This window comes from Peromyscus maniculatus, chromosome 11, assembly GCF_049852395.1.
Source record: "Peromyscus maniculatus bairdii isolate BWxNUB_F1_BW_parent chromosome 11, HU_Pman_BW_mat_3.1, whole genome shotgun sequence".
Classification (NCBI taxonomy): domain Eukaryota; kingdom Metazoa; phylum Chordata; class Mammalia; order Rodentia; family Cricetidae; genus Peromyscus; species Peromyscus maniculatus.
In genome coordinates this window covers 74642299-74662839 of record NC_134862.1, presented here as the reverse complement: position 1 = coordinate 74662839, position 20541 = coordinate 74642299, and the positions used below count along the sequence as shown (strand labels likewise).

The 20541-nt window shown below is 45.2% G+C and overlaps 1 protein-coding gene across 5 annotated transcripts in view; it reads right to left on the bottom strand.

Moving 5' to 3' along the window:
• Nucleotides 1–769: 769 nt before the first annotated feature.
• Nucleotides 770–20541, bottom strand: part of Adcy10 (adenylate cyclase 10) — a 101467-nt gene continuing 81695 nt past the window's right edge. For 3 of the 5 annotated variants that reach the window (XM_076547897.1, XM_076547898.1, XM_042258495.2), the window contains 10 exons: nt 19807–19914; nt 19023–19198; nt 16434–16587; nt 14646–14850; nt 14469–14565; nt 12821–12936; nt 10189–10306; nt 7289–7478; nt 5378–5566; nt 1746–1947 (listed from right to left, as the gene is read on the bottom strand). In XM_076547897.1, the coding sequence (XP_076404012.1) occupies nt 1780–1947; nt 5378–5566; nt 7289–7478; nt 10189–10306; nt 12821–12936; nt 14469–14565; nt 14646–14850; nt 16434–16587; nt 19023–19198; nt 19807–19914 (1521 nt within the window). In that variant the 3' untranslated portion in view covers nt 1746–1779. Of the gene's footprint in view, nt 963–1745; nt 1948–5377; nt 5567–7288; nt 7479–10188; nt 10307–12820; nt 12937–14468; nt 14566–14645; nt 14851–16433; nt 16588–19022; nt 19199–19806; nt 19915–20541 lie in introns of those variants that run through there. The other 2 variants (XM_076547899.1, XM_076547900.1) reach the window with 1 other exon arrangement.

Here is a 20541-nt window from a genome sequence, read left to right as displayed (position 1 = left end):
TGCTTCCTCCTCTTCTGCCTTTACTTGGTTAAGCGAGACAGTGTTCTTGGCTATTTTAATTTTTGGTGTATTACTCTTGTTATACCTCCCAATGTCAAGTACAGAGGATAAAAAGCACTGGATCATAATGGCTAGTAGACTCCAATGATACGATCCGGGATCCGGGAGTTTCTTCCTTAACAGCTTTACCAGCTGTTCCTCTCTCCTGAAAAGAGCTATCCTGTTGGCTACTCAGCCTTTTCTATATCAGATCCTGGGAACGAGCCTTGCTATTGACACTGGAAAGTTAGCATTTAGTCCCTGTATGCATGAAATGTGATGCTTGGTCAACGTGTGTGTGTGTGTGTGTGTGTGTGTGTGTGTGTGTGTGTGTGTGTGTGTGTGTGTGTCTTCCTGGAAAAAAAAAACCACACATCTGGGCGTCTTCTGGAGAGCTTATGGGCAGATTAGAAATTCAGTGATTGTAGGGAGAGGTTGGAATGTTGTGGGTCCATTGCCTAAATACAGTTTATCTTCAGCTCTTTAGCTCCTCCCTGAAGACCTGTTCCTTTTCCCTGCTTCGTGTCTGACCTAACATCCTTGTGACTAACAGGTAAAAACCTTTAGTGCATTCACATTAACAGGCCACTAACTTCCACCAACAAAAAAGGTTAAGAATACTGTGTAGCCTTGCCCTTATATCTGGGAAATAAAGATGAATACTGTTGTGAGTTAAATGTTTTTAACATGCTTACAAACTTGGAGCACGTAAAGTATACCCACATCAAAATTACTGTTTCTACTTAAAGCATTTATTTCTGCAGACGCGAGGTGCCACTGGGGCCATCCCCATGGCTCTGGAAGATGCACTCGGCCTCTGCAAACTGTATCCTTTCTAATTTGGCTGGTTCCGGAGGTAACAGGGATTTGGCCTCTGCAGTATTGCGCTACTTCCAAGACACTGGGCAAACTGAGGCTGATCTCTGGAACCACATACAGGTGAGGGTCAGAACCAACTCCACATTTCTTCTGACCCCTGGCACGGCATGCCCGAGGTGGCGCGTAACACAAGACCTCACTTTACCTTGATACTAGCATTTCTCATACCGAGGCAGGAGAATGGAACAGACCAAGGGCTGGAAGGCTCCTAGAGCCTTCTGAAGGCTGGAAACACCTCCGAAGTGAGGCCAGCGAAAACCAGCTCGCCTGCCGCCACAGCCACAGCCAGTTTCTGAACATGAACAGTACTTATTATTCTACTAAAACAGCCCCCTGGGTAGAGTTAAGATGCTAATGAAAGGTACAACATACGAAGCTGTCTGGAGAACTGCGTATCGGCAAGATATGTGGGAAAGCGCGGACCCTTTGTGTACAGCTGCCCTTGGAGCTACCAGACTTTTTCTTGCTCCAGCCCAGTTCCTCCTGTGTGTGGAAGTGCGCTACCCCTTACTGAGCTTTGCTTCTGTTGGGACTGCAAGTCTCTGTCAACCCTTCCTTCAGGGACACCAGAACCCCTCCGGCCCCTGATACTGATCGATATGATTGGATTTTGCATGGGCTGAGCACCACAGGTTAAGCAAACAGCCTGAGAAAAGATACACAGCCTTGCCTTTATATCCGGCAGCTGTGCGAAGTTCAATACAGCAAGGCAGGTGCTGACCGGTGCTGACCGACTAGGAAGGTTCCAGATCTGAACCTGGTGGGGCTGGCTATGGAGGAAGGACAATAATGGATCATGGCAAAAAAGAAAAAAAGAAAAAAAAAGGTTCTTACTGCAATCTTATTCTCGTTCATGAAATATTAAAAAGGATTGTCCAGGATATTAACTCTCATCAGGAATTTGTTCCTTTGAACATCCTGAAGGGCTACATTGCCTGATGCGATTTGATCCCATGTTGGAAGACTCAAGACGGTCTGAAGCCAATGATCTCCCATGAACATGAACTCCGAGGCTGAGTACCACCATTCCTGAGAGGAAGGAAAGAGAACACAGGCCTAGTCAGTACTCCTGGCATGTGGAAGACCGACCAGATTCCAAAAATGTGTCCCTGAGCGTGTTTTGTTTTGAGATAGGGTCTCACTGTGCAGCCTTGGCTGGGCTAACCTTGAACTTGGGCTGGTTCTCCTGCCTGTGTCTGGAGACCTAGAATTATGTACTTGTACTGCCACACATGGCTCTGGCTCCTTTGAGCTTTTAAAAACAGGGGAATTCACAGACAAAGGGGATCTTTTTTTCTTTCTTTTTCAGGTTTTCAAGACAGCCCTGGCTGTCTTGGAACTCACTCTGTAGCCCAGGCTGGCTTCAAACTCAGAGATCTGCCTTCCTCTGCCTCCTGAGTACTGAGATTAAAGGTGTGCACCACCAGCTGGCTTCTTTTTTCATTTTCCTTGTTTTTCTTATCTCCTTTTTTCTTTCTTTCTTGTTTTGGTTTTTGAGAGGATTCCTACAACCAAAGCTGGCCTTGAATTCTCCACGTAACTGAGGATGACCTTGAACTCCTGATCCTCCTGGCTCTACCTCCCCAGCATTGGGATTGAAGGCTTGCATTAACATGCACACCTGATAAAAATGATTTTTGTTGTCCAAACCAGTAGAACTTGGGCGCATCTTCAGATAAGCACACATAATCGCACATGTAGTTGCTTATTTCACAATACCGTGCTGGGTGCAGAGCCCGAGTTTTACCTTTAAGGTGTTCCCACGTGGACAGCAAAAGGAATGTGAAGAAGCCACAGAGATGGGGAGAGACTGAGTACTAAGGGGGTTTGCATGAGGGAATTCTCTGAAGTGTAACAAGAAATGCAAAGCTCTGAGCTGCGAGTATAGGCCCTCTGTTGGTAAGGTCTATGATTACGGTGCTTGGAATGTGTGTCTATTCCCCCACAATCCACATGCTGGAGGCCAGCCCCTAAGGTGATAGTACTGAATGTCAGGGATTTGGGTGATTTGGTTCTGAGGGCTTTGGGGTTTATATCCTTACAAAAGAGCACGAGAGAACAACTTCCCCCCCCCCCCCCCTTCCATTCTTTGGACAGGCAAAAAGTAGGGAGAATAGAAAGACCGGGAAAATTAAGAGAACACCAGAAAGGAAGGTATGGTGATACATGGTTTGCAATCTAAGAAAAAAAGCTTGCCTGAAGATCAGAGGACAGAGCCAGCCACAGAGGTCAGGCAGTGGTGGCACACACCTTTAATCCTAGTACTCAGGAGGCAGAGGCAGAGATCATCTGGATTTCTGTGAGTTCAAGGCTACACTGGGCTACATGAGATGAATCCAGTCTAAAAGAGAAACAGAGCCAGGCAGTGGTGGCACACACCTTTAATTCCAGCACTTGGGATCACACACCCTTTTGTTTGTTTGTTTGTTTGTTTTTGTTTTTCGAGACAGGGTTTCTCTGTGCAGCTTTGCACCTTTCCTGGAACTCACTCTGTAGCCCAGGCTGGCCTCGAACTCACAGAGATCCGCCTGCCTCTACCTCCCGAGTGCTGGAATTAAAGGCGTGCACCACCATCACCTTTAATCCCAGCACTAGGAAGGTTGAAACAGGAAGTGATATGGCTGGGCAGAGAAAGGAATATACCTTGCGGGAGGAGACAGGAGTTTGGCCCTGCTCTTCCCTCCTCTTTCAGGCTGAGGAGTTGGTGAGGGAAGAGGTGGTGGTGGCTGTGACTTGCCCTGTTTCTCTGATCTTTCAGCTTTTGCTCTGATATCTGGCTCCAGGTTTTTATTACAAGACCAACTAGGATTTGTGCTACAGGGAGGGCTGCTTACTCTGGAGCAGTGGTTCACAACCTGTGGGTCACAGCCGCGCTGGGAATCCAATGACCCTTTCACAGGAGCTGCCTAAGACCACCAGATATTTACATTATCATTCATGACAGTAGCAAAATGACAGGAAGTGGCCATGAAAATAATTGTCTGGTTGGGGGTCAGCACACCATGAGGAACTGTGTTAAAGGGTCGCAGCGTTAGGAAGGGTGAGAACCGCTGTTCTAGAATCTGGCTGAAGTGAAGAATGCCCATTCAGTCAACAAAATGAGCTGTGAAGGTTCCAACATAGAGACAAGGTTCCTCTCCCATACAAGTATCTTAAATAGGAATACTAAAATCCTAACAATCTGTGTGGAAGCCCCACAGGTAACTTTGAAGATAGCTTTATTCCCTCCCTAGCTGTGGAGCTGCAGTTTTCTAGAAACCTCAGAAAAAGACCATAAGCGTCATTTGCAGTTGTGTGTGTTTGTGTGTGTATGTGTGTGTGTGTGTGTATGTGTATGTGTATATATAAATAAAAAGTCTTAGCTTCCTTGTGGCAGATGGTGTCCTTGTTAGTATTCTGACCCGCCCCTTGGAAACCCGCCCCTTGGGGCCACCCTGTGTCCTGACATAAAGGCAAAACCCTTGCCCTTCCTGTCTCTCTTCCTCTTCCTCTCTTCCTCTTCCTCTCTTCCTCTCTTCCTCTCTCTCTCTCTCCCCCCCTCTCTCTCTCCACATACCTCTGCTTTCCCTCCTTTCTCTCTTTCTGTCTCTCTCTTTCCTATCTTTCTCTTCATCTCTCTATTATAATAAACACTTTCCACATGGATGCAGTACCTGGGGGTCAGTGACTGTTCGATGCGCCACCATCTGCTGCTGTTTCTGCCCACCGGGCTCCCCTGCACACGTAAGATACCCTGGCCCGGCCAGCTGGGGTCCCCCACGTGATATATCATAACAGTCATACAATCCAACACATCTCCAGGAACCACCTTTGGACAAGGCGATTTCAGAGGCCACCAGAATCATACAATATATGATTCTCTCTTGAAAAGCTCATCCAGAGTTGTGTGTGTGCTATCATTTTTCTAAGTACTATTAGTGCCCATGCTTAAACCTATGTTTAAGCCTCTTCTTAATACACCCCAGCTCTACTTCTATTTAAGGAGTTAGCCTCAAATTAGTTTCAGCATCAATGTCAAGAATCCTAGCTTCACTTGAGTGGAGGTCTCTGTAAGAATTCAGGTGACAGGTGTCAGAGTAGGGCTATGTCTCTGGTTCCTGCTCCTTCTGCCACTGATGCGGGCACAGCCAGAGGCACATTCAATGAGGGCAGCATCCTCATCAGATACTGAATTCCACGCCACAGTCTTAGACTTGCCAGCCTGCAAAACTATGGGCAGTAAACGTCTCGTAAGCCCAAGTGGACTAAGGCAAGGACTTACCATGCCTCCTAAAACCCAACTGAGAAGTGGATTCTGAGGCTTCCTCAGAAGGGTGAACGTCCCCACATATGTAAACCCACCACACACACACACACACACACACACACACACACACACACACACATGCATGGGCGCACACACACATACACACCCACACCCACACACACACACCGTGGCATGGTGGCTGATGGTACATACCTTGCTCATGCTTAGCCAACATTTCTCCAGCAAATTCCCTTGTGTCTCAGAAAGCTCCAAAGCCGTGTTCAGGAAGAAGTCACAACTATGTGCATCTCCCATCAGTATGTAGACATAAGCCATCAGATGGTAGAGCCTTGGGTAGAAGACAGGGCCAATGGTGTCTTCAGCCACAAGGCTCTCCAAGGCCTAGAGAAGACAAACAAGCAGTATAACCAGAGGCTGGGGACATAGATGACTCAAATGGTGCAGTGCCTGTCAACAGGAGTTCAATCCCTAGAACCCACATTTCAAAAGCACGGCAAGAGCTGGGCATGGTGGCATAAACCTTTCCCCAGCACTTGGAAACAGAATTTGAGGTCAGCCTGGTCTATATAGCAAGTTCCGGGATGGCCAGGGCTACATAGAGAGACCTTGTATCAAATAAGTAAATGAATAGATAGATAGATAGATAGATAGATAGATAGATAGATAGATAGATAGATAGATAGGCAGACATATTGATAGACAGATTGACTGATAGATATGACATGTGACATGTGTCACATCTGTGACCTGGAATGGTGTCACAAGCTTAAAATCACAGCCTATTATTGAGGCTATCCCCACAGCTTTCCTAGTAACCACACATCCCCCAAAACACCTCACCATACCTGTGGTTTTTCTTGACTCATGGGAATGAGTCAGTGTTTCCTAGGTATGTGGGAAGGAACTTCATAAAATATTGAAGACCCACTTAATCTGACTTTTGACCTTAGACATTTGGCATATCCTGCAGACAGATCTGTGGTATCCCTGGGTGTGATAGTTTAGGAGTCAATGTGATCTGAATTCTGTCACATGAAGAGATGTGGGGTATCAGCAATTGAGAAGATTGTTCTAAAATGGATCCCGAAGTAAATCATTTCAGGCAATTGGATACCAAAGATCTCAGATGGAGAACTTGGTTGTGAATATGTCCTTAACTCGAGCTCAGATAACAGAACTTGGAGAGGACCTGTGAGGTGGCCCAGACGGTAAAAGGCACTCATCACCATGGAACCCGAGTCCCAGGCCTGGGGAGCCACACCGGCAGCAAAGAACTGGCTTCTGAAAGTGTCCTCTGGGGTCCACAGACACTCTGTCGTATGAACAAGCATGAGCGCACACACACACACACACACACACACACACACACACACACACACACCAAGTGTAAAAGAAGCTTAAATAAAAGAATTATAGGCTGAGAGCATGACTGGACTAAGCATCAGTTCCCACAAAAAGGCACAAAGGGCTGTCTTGAAATCTTGAACCTGGAGGAGGGTAACCTCTATGGACAGTGAAGGAATCACATGTAAAATCCCTTAAAACAAACAACAAACAAACAAACAAAACCCCCAGTAACAGGCAAAACAATACAGTCATTGATAGTCTATTTGACAGCAAATTTCAACAAATGGAAATATATGAATATCCACATGCAGGAAAAACTTGAGTAGTGGTATCATACAGTGTATAAAAAGTACAATCTCTAAATAGAGCAGTTACAATTTGTGGTTTTATTTAAAATTTGCTTACATTTATTGTGTGGAATGTGGTGTGTGTGTGTGTGTGTGTGTGTGTGTGTGTGTTGCTCACATGTGCTACATTACAACTTATGTGTGAAGGTCAAAGAATTACTTTCAGGACTTGGTTCTCTACTCCCACCATGGGTCAAATTCCGGCCATCAGCCTTGGCAGCAAGTATCTTTACCTGCCGAGCTATCCCTCTGGTCCTTTTTTCTAACTTTTTAGGAGGATTGTCTTGAAAAAAACTTTTTACATAAATATGTACAACTTCTGTCATGAGAAGACCGCGAGTCAAGAAGTGGATGGGAGTTCACTAGAGGAGGGGTCTGCCTGTGCTGGGAAGCAGGGAGCAGGCCTCACCTTGAGGAGCTTGACCCCGCTGTTCTGTGCCTTCCTTTCTTCTATTTGCTTCTGGAGGTGGAGAACTTGCCCTTCCATGTACCTCGAGATCCCTTCGTAGTAAAGAAATGTTGGGGTTCTTCGCGCCACGAAAGTTTTAGCTTTATTGGAAAATCTGTGGAAGTCGTGCCATTGCTGAAGTCTGGCATACCTGCACAACCAGAGAAGAAATGAAAATCGGCCCTGCTCTCTGGATGGACCTGTTTCCTGAGAGATCTCTCTGAATGTCAACTTTCAATACCTTGGCCCTCGGCCTGCCTCGGGTCTGACACAGCAGAATGGCAGATGATGTGGATCCAGTGTTGGATTCACCAAGGTTGGTTTTAAATAAGCGGGGTAGCTGTGCAATGTTATTCGTTAAGCGGCGCTGTTACCGTGTGAGAAAAGCCAGGAGGCATGACAAAACCCAGTATCAGAGTTTTTTGGGGGTGGGGTGGGGGAGAAGAGAGCATGGCCAAGTCTACTGGAAAGACACGTGAGGAGAAGGGAGAGAGGGGGCAGGAGGAGAGAGCAGAAGAGAGAGGGGAGGAGTCTCTGACCAGCTTTTTAAGGATCCCCCTGCACATGCGCATGTGGGCTTACCGAGCTATGCCACGCATGCGCAGATTGCGTGACCACGCAGCACGGGTGAGGGTTACGTAGGATCTAAGCCTGGCTACTGAACTGCGCACACGTGCGGTCATATAGCTGGAGGAGTGGCCGGAAAGGGTGGGATCATATGATTCGGGAGGAACAGAGCCCCCAGGGGCACCCATGGAGCACTGGCCGCCATCTGTTATGCTCCTTAGACTCTAGGAAGTGAGACAGATCACACACTTCAGACTTGAAGAAGCTGCCCCGTTGCAAAGAGAGGTGGGCCAGCAGTACTGAGCGGCCCGCAGATGGGCCAGCGTCAGCCGTGGATTTCCAGGTCTAACGGGCCAGGAATTTGTGCAAACAAGCCCTCTAGGTGATTCTTCTGGCCACTAACTGTGAGAAGTATGGGCTGGGGACACAACTGTTCCAACAACATCCCCACTAGGATGGAGAGCGAGGAGGGATAAGCACAACTGTTAGACGTCAGAGCCTTTGAAAATCAATGTGCATTGGGATACCAGTTTGATATTGAGCCTTCTCCGGCAAAAGTAATTTTCTGGATGTTAAGTTTTCCCATGCAATTTAATTTTGTCTTTAAAGCAGGGTCTCATGTAGCCTGGGCCAGCCTTGAACTCCTTCTGAACTCGCCATCCTCTTCCTCTGCCTCCCAAGCACTGGGAACACAGGTGTGAACCACTATGCCCAGTTTCAAATCGTTTATTCACTTTTAATCAGAAGTCATTTCACTTCAGTTTGGAGTTGCTCTCATTTCATTACAAAGCTTTTGATGAGTCACACTAGGCAACCTTGTAAGGATTATGTCCTTAATTACGTCACCAGCCTGCGTCCCAGCCTAAAAAGCGGGCATGCCCTCTCTGTGCCCTCTCTTTCCATATTCTCTCCCCCTCTGCGTGGCCTCTCTCTCCTCTCTCTCTCCTCTCTCTCTCCTCTCTCTCTCTCTCTCTCTCTCTCTCTCTCTCTCTCTCTCTCTCTCTCTCTCTCTCTCTCTCTCTCTCCCTCTCCCAATAAAGCTCTAGAAAGGTAACCATGGCTCATGACTCTCCTCTGTTGGCATGGCCGCCGCCAGGTGCTGCCGCTTAACCAACAAACCTGGCTGTGTATAATGTGAGACGGGAAACAGAACGGGGGGTCTCAGACTAGGAGATAACGCAGAATTTGGTTGTTTTCTGATTTACCTTGAAGCCGTACGTACTGTTCATCTCATTCCTGAAGGCATGGCCCTAGCTACAGGCTTATTAGGCTGGAAACAGTACTTCCTCCTCTCTCCTGAGTGTCGTATGGGCAAAGAGGCAGGATATTTCCCCTCTGCTCTCACTTCTCCAATAAAGGAGTGACTTGGTTGGTTGCTGATTTGGGAGACACTGAGATAAGCATATCTCAGCACCTGTGTGGTCTCTGACATAAGAACCAGTGAGGCCGACAGGGAACATGGCATTGAGTTTCTTGGCCATGGGACAGAAAGAGCCTGCCTTGATTGGGAACCCTGTGGTTTATAGTTCCACCGCCGAGTAATTAGGTCTAATGCTGGAGCTTCTGGGTTATTCTCTGCAGACGTTATATGAGCCCATATCCTCCAACGTCACTACCTCAAAATGACATTTTCCCATCTGTTTAGATCTGGGCAGGTGTATGTGGGCAAGTGGTGCTATTTCTTCTTCCTGAGCCATAGCACCTCTTAGAAATTGGTACAGTTATCCTTCAATAGCTCCTCAGTGCCGGGATACCCCTAGCCTACAGATGCTCACATTCACAGATGCTCACAACTCTTCCATAAAATGGTGCAGCATTCACCAACCCCATGCACATCTTCCTGCCTCCTCACTGGGTTACTGATAATACCAACTGCGATGTAACACTATGTGAACAGTTGTTACATTTATTGTTTAAGGAGTAATGACTAGGAAGCAGTCTCCACATGTTCAGGACACTTGAAACTTCCCTCCATGCCTCATAGCTTCTCTCTTAGGCACACAGAATCCACAGACACAAAACTGGCCGCCCAAGCTGTCTATGCTGGGGGCTTTGTATTCCTGTGCCATTGAGACAGCTGAGACAAAATTACTTTTCTGTCCTCGGTTAAAGGTTTCTAGAGGATGGATCTGGATCCCTTGGGTGGCTTTCTCTATAAATATTTCCTGGCACCTTTAAGCTGTTTCAGATGTAAACTATGAATGTTTTCTTTCTTTTAAAGGATTTCATTGAACTCTTGTTTGGGATTTAACTTTTTCACTTGAGAAAGGAAATGGCATGCAACACATTGTTACCAGACAGCGATGCAGGAGTAAAGTCCCAGGAGCAGTCCACTCTGGAACTTGAGGATTCTGTTGTCTTCATTGTTGTGTACGAATTCCAAACATTCTTCAAACGTTCTATAAATGAAGCCTAGAAAGGAGAGAAACAGAGTGATCTTGTGGTAGCATGGCGCGGGGATCGGGGAGGCAGAGTCTTGCCGGCTTTTATTTTGCAATAGAATTTCCCACTGCAGAGGACTCGCCCACTTCTGTGTTGGACCCAACAATATGTGACTGACATAAAAAAATGTTTTAGAATGTTTTTGACTTAGCAGACCGCAAGCTTCTACCAACTCAAGCTTAAAGCTAAGAGTGTCTCCAGACAACCTCTGAGGCCTATAGCAGAGGTCTGTCCACTTCCCCGTAATGGATCTCTCTGACGTTCCTACTTATATACTTGAAAAGCACCTTGATTTATGACTTTCCTTGTAATATTATTATAAAAGAGTTCAAGGAACTGGTTCCATGTTGGAGCATAGAATTGTGTTCCTGGGCCATCGTCTTTCATGTTTGGCTCCAGAATAAAGTCTTTCTTATCCTCTGAGTTAAGAGCTGTTTTTGTGTGGACATTAGCAGCAGCTACTAATGCCTGTGAGGGCCATTCTCAACAGGCTAACCATTGTAGGCTTGTAAAAGCCTAAACCTGGCAACACATTGTCACTGACCATGCTCCTGCTCAAGAATCATGCAACCAAGTTACAAAAGATCTCATAAAGTTTTAAGTAAATTTACAATTTTATTGGGCCAAGTGCTGGGTAGTTTTGTTGGTTTGTTTGTTTTGTTTTGTTGTTGTCAATTTAACATAAGCTAGAGTCATCTAGGAAGAGGGAACCTCAATTGAGAATATGCCTCTATCAGTCCTGTAGGTCCTGATGTGGGAAGGTCCAGCCCATGGTGGTAGGTGGTCCTGGGTTGTGTTAAAAAATAGTCTAAGATGGCCGGGCAGTGGTGGCGCACGCCTTTAATCCCAGCACTCGGGAGGCAGAGCCAGGCGGATCTCTGTGAGTTCGAGGCCAGCCTGGGCTACCAAGTGAGCTCCAGGAAAGGCGCAAAGCTACACAGAGAAACCCTGTCTCGGAAAAACCAAAAAAAAAAAAAAAAAAAAAAATAGTCTAAGCATGTCAGAAGAACAAGCCAGTGAGCAGCACTCTTTCATGACCTCCGCTTCTGTTCCTGCCTCCAGGTTCCTACCTTGAGTTCCTGCCCTGACTTCCCTTAATAATGAATTGTAACCACGAAGGTGAAATGCATCCTTTCCTCCCCCAGTTGCTATTGGTCATGGAGTTTTATCACAGCAACCAAGACCAAACAACAGCAGTCCAGACTCACACAACGGCAACACGTTGCCTGCAGGCCATGTGTTGGGCATGCTTTTCCACATGAAGTCATCACTAAATCCTGCAAAAATTAAATACTCCCAGTAAAAGGCACATTGTAAAACAATGCCAGTGACTACACTCATTCAGAAGTTGATTCAATTCGGGGGTTGGAGATTTAGCTCAGTGGTAGAGTACCAAGCGTGAGGCCCTGGGTTTGATCCTCAGCTCAAAAAAAAAAAAAAAAAAAAAGAAGTTGATCCAACAGCTCAGACCTACAAGCTTCTGTTGAGCTGAAACCTCTAGCTCCCGCCTGCTTGATCCGGAAAGCCCCATTCCTGTCTCTCCCACCCTCTAAGAGAATCTCCAACAAAGAAAAGGCACCAAAAAGCCCAATTCTGTCTTTTAGCAGCTGTGGCAGCTCCTCCCCTGAAGATGCCGGTAGCTGAGACCCTGCCTAAAGAGGTCAGCTTTTGACCATACTTGGGCACAACCCCAGCATGTGGAGAACACACTGTCACCCCTCACTTCCGGGGTGTATTAGTTCCCTGCTTTGGTTAGGGCACGTGATTTCTCCCGATCTCTGGGGCTGCAGGGCTCACCCGGGAGTTGCTTTGCTCAAATAAACCTGTGCTTTGGCTTTTCCACCTTGGTTTGCTCTAGATTACTGTGTAGGTGGAGAGACCTATTATCTCATTACAGAAAACCCATTCTCTTCCCCTAGATTTTTACTATCCTTTGTCACTGATCTCCCTAGCCCCACCTCAGCCTCAAGCACAACTTTTTCTCCCACTTCAAGACAGAGTCTCACTATGCAGTTCTGGCTGTCCTGGAACTCACTGTATAGATCAGGCTGGCCTTGAACTCCCAGACATCTGCCTGCCCCTACCACCCCACTGCTGTGATTAAAGATGTGCACTACTATCCCTGGCATTCAATGTTCCCTTACAATTTTGCTAAATAATAATTGTTAAATAACTCCTTGAATCATATCACCAGGCTCTCTCCATCCCTGAACACTAAGTCGGTGGCCCCAAAGCCCTGAGAGTTGCCTCATCACTCCAGCATGGGGATTCACTCCCATTTCCTTTTTTTTTTTTTTTTGAGACAGGGTTTCTCTGTGTAGCTTTGCACCTTTCCTGGATCTCACTCTGTAGACCAGGCTGGCCTTGAACTCACAGAGATCTGCCTGCCTCTGCCTCCCGAGTGCTGGGATTAAAGGCATGTGCCACCACCGCCCCACTCCCATTTCTTTTAGTTCCTGAAGCCAGAATAAATTCCATGCTTACCAGAATAAAGCATGATGTCCAAACAGACAAAATAGAAAAATGCCTTGCTGAAAATGTGCTCTTCTGTTACAGAAAAGTCCCACAACAATTCTAGAACCTGGACCAAATGCTTGTATCTGTGGAAGAGAATGAGAAAGCAGTGAGAGGAAAGGATGGAGTTCAGTCCTGGTCTAGGTTAGTCTTGGTCATGAGCAGTAATTCAGAAACAAATACAACTCTTAGACTTCAGCTGAGGGGCGTGGTGGTGCACACTTTTAATCCTAGCACTCAGGAGGCAGAGGCAGGAGGATCTTTGAGTTTAAGGTCAGCCTGGTCTACAGAGTGAGTTCCCGGACTGCCAGGGCTGTTACACAGAGAAACCCTGTCTTGAAAAAACAAAAACAAAAAAACAAAAAACAACAACAAAAACAAAAACAGACTTCAAACCTTCCCTTGCTCAGAACTAGAACCTTAGTCTCCAGCTGGATGCCCCCCAACAGTTCTTTTAGGGATCCTCCAGATCAGGGAGATTAGAGTCAGGCCAAATAGGCCAGGATCTTCAAATCTTTGTTGCTGTTCTTCAGGCATGCACAGTGCTTTCTTTAACTTCCCTGTACCTGGCAGTGATAGAGGCCTAGTTCCCACAATAGGTGTGACTGATTGGCCTTCTGTCCCTGGCGAGAGCAACCAGATCAGAGATAATGAACACAAAAGAACTCCATTAAAAGAATTAATGGGGGGGGGAGTAATATTGATAGATAAAAGATGACAGTTATCAGTTACATTATCTTGCCATGAACTGCACTTCCTTTCCTATACTATGGTCAGGGTGAAACAAGTCAGAACCCCCAAACAGCTTTCTGTTCTAGTGAGCTTTGCCACCTGGATAGCCTAGCGTCATCTGAGAGAAGAGCTTCCTGACTGAGGAATTGCCTAGATCAGATTGATGTGTGGGCATGTCTGTGGAGGATTGTCTTGATTATCAATTGATCATAGAGGGCTACTGGGGGAGTCACCATCTCTAGTTCTAGAAGCTAGCTAACCCTGGACTGGAGAGGGAAAAAGAGAGCAAGACTGCTGTAGAATAATCCTTTTATACACTGAAGATTTGTCACTGTGATGGGTTTAATAAAGAAGCTGACTGGCCAATACCTGAACAGGGTAAAGTTAGGCAAGAAAGTCAAACTGAGAATGATGGGAAGAAGGGCTGAGTCAGAAGGGTCACTAGCAGATGCAGAGAGAAGCAAGATGGAGATGCAATACTGAGAAAAGGTACCAAGCCATGAGGCAAAGCATAGATAAGAAATATAGGTTAACAAAAATGTAAGAGTTCAGTAACAAGCCTGAGCTATTAGCCAATCATTTAATTAATATTGCTATTGGTCAAGCACTTACAATTAATATTATGTTTCTGAGTAATTATTTGAGAGTGGCCATGGCACAGGAAAACTCTGCCTACATAAGCCAGCAAGAAGCCATGGTTTCTGTTCAGGTTCCTGCTTGAGTTTCTGCCCCAAATTTCCTCAAGGGTGGACTGTGACCCAGAAGTGTAGGCTGAAGTAAACACTACCACTACCACCCCCCCTCTGCTTTTGGGCAGAGTGTTCTATCACAAGCAACAGGAAGGAAAGTAGAGTCCTAACTTTGGAAAATGCTTTAGGACAAATACCTGCTTTTCAAGAAGAGAGATTTACTCAGTCTGCAGAGAACCATATGGTATTTGTTGGGATTCTGGAGAAGAGACCACATCTTATAGGCTCGGGAACCTGGGAAGAAAGCAAATGTGTGGTGTGTCTGGAGTTATCACATGTAACTTTATGCCCTTTCTTGCCTAGCTAGCATTTACCTAACTCAATGGCCAAGTCCAGATGACCCATTAATAACTTGATATGGCCCAGTGTATCAGCCGCATAAGCCATGATTTTGATGGCCTCGCCTTTCACGGGGAGGTTCAAGAGCTGCTCCATGACCAGGGTTTCATATTTGAACCATACACCCTGGTATCCAGTCAAATGGTGGTACAGTGAATAGTCCAGAAAAGCCTTGATGATCTACAAGGGTACAACAGAGAGAGAAGGAGAAAAACTGAGGAAGAATCCCAAGGTGAGAGACTCAGTGCCTACCAGGAAACTCTGCTTATTAAATTTGGACTGTAGCTAGTCATTGGGCCAATGCCATGGACTTAGGTGCAGAAGCCAACTAGGTGTCTGCCACTTGCTTACTGTCTTCCAGGATAAGCTGCATGGTCTTGTTTGTATACAGTCTTTAACATAAATACAAACATTTTAATTCGTATGAAAAATAAAAACAGTAGGTTACACATGTGGATAAATGGCTGCACAGCACAAGACTGAGCAGATGCAATCAGGTCTACACAGTAGGTAGTTAGGTTAAGGTAGAGGGAGCATTTGAGAGAGAAGAATTGGCCTTTCTTATGCATTGCTTTTGTGATGCATAAGAAATGTAATGGTTTGCTTTGTCTGTCTGATAAAGGACTAATTTAAAACATAATTGGAGATTTGAGAAGCTGCCTACTCTTTAATCAAATCTTTAAAATGAGAAGTTGCCTCAGAATATAAATGCTTAGAGAAATGCAAAGACAAAAGAATTCCTTTTGAAGAATCAGTTTACACACACACACACACACACACACACACACACACACACACACACTTATACATGCACTCATACATACATACATAATACATCTATAAACTGCTTTGAAAAATAAAGACAGGAGAATAGACTAATAATGGATTCTCTAATAGTCCAAGTATTTATTATGTTGGGGTGATTGTACAGGGGAGGCTTTTTAAGACTTTTTTTTTTTTAAAGATTTGTTTATTTATTATGTATATAGTGCTCTGCCTGCATGTGTCCCTACAGGCCAGAAGAGGGCACCAGAACTCATTACAGATGGTTGTGAGCCACCATGTGGTTGCTGGTCTACAGAGCTCTAGTTCCAGGACAGCCAGGGCTATACAGAGAAACCCTGTCTCAAAACAAACAAACACACAAACAAACAAACAAACAAACAAACCACCACCACCAACAACAAAACAATCAAACAAAACAAAATAAGACACGCAATTACAGTGAATCTATAAAGCACACACACAAAAAGATATTTACAAAAACTTAATACAATGCCACACTTCTCATTGTATTTTTCTGATGTTGTTTGGAGAACTGTATTGAATAATGCTAATTATGTTGATATACACTTTTTACTGTTGTTTTTAAGAATTTTAGCTGGGCGCTGGTGGCACACGCCTTTAATCCCAGTACTTGGCAGGCAGAGGCAGGTGGAGCTCTGCAAGTTCAAGGCCAGCCTGGTCTACAAAGTGAGACTCTGTCTCAAAAAACAAAAAAACAAAACCCACAAACTTTAAGTTTTTCTCACTTGGTGTCCTATAATATCAATTCCAACCCACAAAAGCAAAAGCAGTTTGATTCTAACAGTGGAGTCATCTGGGGGCCAAAACATTAGTTAGCTGCTGGCAAAACCACCCAGCCAGAGAGGCTTCCATTACAACCATGTGATTTTCAGGTCCCGTCGGCTTTGGCTAGGAGGTTTGTTGCTACTGCTTTTCTAAATGCGATGCAGCAGTTTCAAGGACAGCTACAAACATACCTGGAAATTATTTTGAGTTTCCAGCGAGGCGTTCATTTGCATCATGGCTGCCAGCTGGCCGTAATACTTGTAGTGGAAAAAGAGGTTCAAGCTGTAGATCTTCCACAGCAAGGAGAAGCAGGAAGCTTGCAGGTGGAGTTGTGCCAGTTTCTTCCTGTCATCAGAACGGCAGATGGACAGAGGGAAGGGTTCCTGATCACTGGGCTCATGTGCTCAGGCTCCCTGTGCCCTCCTGTTCTCCCAGAGTCCTAACCTGAACTGGAGGCCTGACTCATGACTGATGATCACATGCATTTTTATGAAGCACTGAAGTATGTTACATTGAATTAACTAGGTGAACCTGTCTAAACTTCACCTTCTGTGTGAAATGGGGTCAAATCATCCCCTCTTTCCCTATAAACTCAAATGTGGAGAATGACACCCATGTGCCTGTAACCAGCTTCACTTTTTACCTAAACTATGTTATGGGGAGAGAAAGATGGCTCAGTGGTTAAGAGCACTTGTCGTAGAGGACCCAGGTTCAATTTCTAGTACCCCCATGATGGCTCAAAATCAACCTAAATACAGTTACAGGGGATCTGACACCCTAGTCTGACCCTAGTGGGCACCAGACATGCACACGGTACACAGACATACATCTAAGAAAAATATTCATACAGATAAAAGTAAATTAAAAAACAGAAAGCCCCATGTCATCACAAAATAGATATCATGGTCTCCATTTTATAAGGAAGAAAATGTGCTTCATACAAATGAAACGGGTTAGTTCCAAATACTCACGTGCTATCCTGCCTCTGTCTCCCAAGTACCAAGATTAGAGACATGTGCTACCAGCTTCATTATTTTCTTTCTAAACATTCATTTTATTTACTTATTTTGTGTGTTTTATAGGCGCATGTAATGCCCACACCTATGCATAAGAGTATATCAGATCCCTCAGAACTGGAGTTACAAGCATTTGGGGGATGCATGCTATAGTAGTTTAAATGAGAATGTCCATCACAGGCTCTGGCATTAGAATACTTGATTCCCAGTTAGTTGGGGAGGCTGAGAAGATGTGGCCTTCCTGGAGGAAGGCTGTTGCTGGGGGCCGGTTTGGGTACCATATAGAGTTCACTCTGTTTCCTGCTTATGGTTCAAAATGTAAGCTCTTAGTTGTTTCTCCCACCATGCCTCATCTTGCCTCCATGCTTATGGCTTATCATATGTGTGCTGGGATCCAAACTCTAGTTTTATGATTGTTCAGTAAGCATCCTTAACGGCTGAGATATCTTTCAGCCCTTCGATCATTATTTTTTTTATAGTTCACTTATAGACCAAATCTTAGCTACATTTTAAATTAATGAACACCCATCCCTAATGTAACCCTTATCAAATTCATAGAATAGGGAAATTTGTCCTTTGGCAGATATCCTCAAGGCCTGCTAATTTTCTTTGAGGTAAAAATAATATTTAGGGGCAGGAGAGATGGCTTAGAGGTTAAGAGCACTGACTGCTCTTCCAGAGGTACTGAGTTCAATTCCCAGCAACCACACAGTGGCTCACAACCACTTGTAATGAGATCTGGCGCCCTCTTCTGGCCTGCAGGCAGAACACTGTGTATAGAGTAAATAAATCTAAAATAATAATAATAATAATAATAATAATAATAATAATAATATTTAGTATCTCCATAAAGCATGAGGCTTACAGTTGAGGTTCTATAGAACATGGCCCTAGTTCTGATATCTGATTCTAGATCCACGGGAGAGTCACTGTATGAGTAATAACAAGAATTAGTACTCACTTTGTGTGGTAGTTTGAATGTAATTGGCCCCCATATGCTCATAGGAAATGGCACTATTAGGAGGTGTGGTTTTGTGGGGTAGGTATGGCCTTTTTGGAGGAAGTGTGTCACTGTGGAGGCAGGCTTTGAGGTTTCATATATGCTCAAGCCACGCTCAATGTCTCAGCTCACTTCCTGTTGCCTGTGGGTCAAGATGTAGGACTCTTAGCTCCAGCACCACATCTGACTGCACACTACCATCTCACGCCATGACGATAATGGACTAAACCTCTGAACTGTAAGCCACCCCAATTAAATGTTTTTCCTTTATAAGAGTTGCCATGGCCAGGCGGTGGTGGCGCACGCCTTTAATCCCAGCACTCGGGAGGCAGAGGCAGGCAGATCTCTGTGAGTTCGAGGCCAGCCTGGTCTACTGAGTAAGATCCAGGAAAGGTGCAAAGCTACACAGAGAAACCCTGTCTCCAAAAACCAAAAAAAAAAAAAAAAAAAAAACCTAAAAAACAAAAACAAAAACAACAATAACAAAAAAATGAGTTGCCATGGTCATGGTGTCTCTTCACAGCAATAGAAACCCTAATAGAAACCCTAACTAAGATACTTTGTGAAGGAATTCCGTGGAATTCTTTGACAAAAGCTACTTGTGAAGTGCTCGGGGCATCCTGGCCCTGGCCATCTCATCCTATGAGTGAGGGTTTGAGGTCCTGGAGCACCAGGCTGTGAGGACAGACGTGTGCTGTATGGCAGCCGTCCTTACCTGGGGAGTGGAAGTGAGACCCTCAGTTGTTCCCAGCTCCTTCCCTTACCCTGGTAGCGAGCCCTCCTGGGGATGCAGGGCCATCAAGTGGGAGAGTCTGTTCTTTTCAACATGCATTTGGAAGATCAGGGTGATTACATTGGAGGGAAACATTCGGTTGAGAAACTTGAGCGCCTTTTTTAGCATTTTCTTGGCGAGTACCATCTGCCCCATATTAAAACAGACCTAAGGAAGAAGGAAAGGGGCAGAGGAACCAACAGTAAATTTGGAGGAATACTTATCTCAAAAAGTTGAACTGTGGCCAGGAACAAAATCTTTTTTTTTTTTTTTTTTTTTGGTTTTTCGAGACAGGGTTTCTCTGTGTAGCTTTGCGCCTTTCCTGGAACTCACTTGGTAGCCCAGGCTGGCCTCGAACTCACAAAGATCCGCCTGCCTCTGCCTCCCGAGTGCTGGGATTAAAGGCGTGCGCCACCACCGCCCGGCACAGGAACAAAATCTTTATGCGCTCTAACATAATATTTAAAATATTTAATGTTAAAATTGAATTAATATGAAAATGTTATTGGATGCCTGCACAAGAAAGACTGAAGAGTAGGGCTTGGCGTTGAGTTGTGTATCATATAAGGGAATGTTTACCCATGCATATGCACTGTTACAAAGACATTTCATAAGCATGTCAACCTACTTGGTAGGGAAGATATCAAGTTATAGCGAGGAAGTATTGAGTCAAGCTTGGAGTTCTAAACTCTGTGAGAAGAGGCTATAGAATATGTACGGATGACTTTTACTCCTCCTGTGGACTGCCTTAGGACTCCAATGTAATGGTTCCTTACCTGACCTTTGAGACTATAAAATGTAGCGTGTTCAAAGGTCTGACTCCAAGAGTGTTCATTCGTCAGGGTCTTCAGCAGCCTTTCTCCCTCGTCCAAATACATGTATGCCTGCAACCAGCAAAGAAAACGGAGAAGCGGTGAGTTCTAATAGAGGGTCTCTTGTCCCCGATACTGCCAAAGCAAGGGAGGCAGGAGCCACTTCAGGGCCCAGGTCATCCTAGGTCTGCTCTCGTTGGTTATTTTGGACCTCTACACTAGACAGAAGCTGGGTGGGTATCTTCATGTCTACCTCTGTCTGCTGGATTTAGCGATCACTTCTTTCTGTTTCATTATAGGCATGTAGTTACCTCAGTTCAAGGGGCATGTTGCCATGGGAACAGTTTTCCTGGGGAAGTGTTAACTAGTGCTCTGGTGGCCTCAAGTTTGTCTGTATGATGGTTTAGCCAAACTGTACGGAGACAGAAGTGGGGGAGCCTCTGAGGGCGACAGGACCGAAATAAATTCCTATCAGCCAGGAAACCCATCGCTCGTCTGTGCTCCGTAGTACTGTTGGACAGCAAGGTGTAAACCACTGGGGTTTACTAACGAGGACTGTGATGCAAATGAAACGTTTATACTGAGAGTGAACCCAAATCATTTGCATGTAAGTCCAGTTTCCTCTCTCCCAGGTAGACAATTTCAAGAGTGGCAATATTTCATTAATTAAGGAAAGATTTGGTTTGTAGCCTAGGCTGG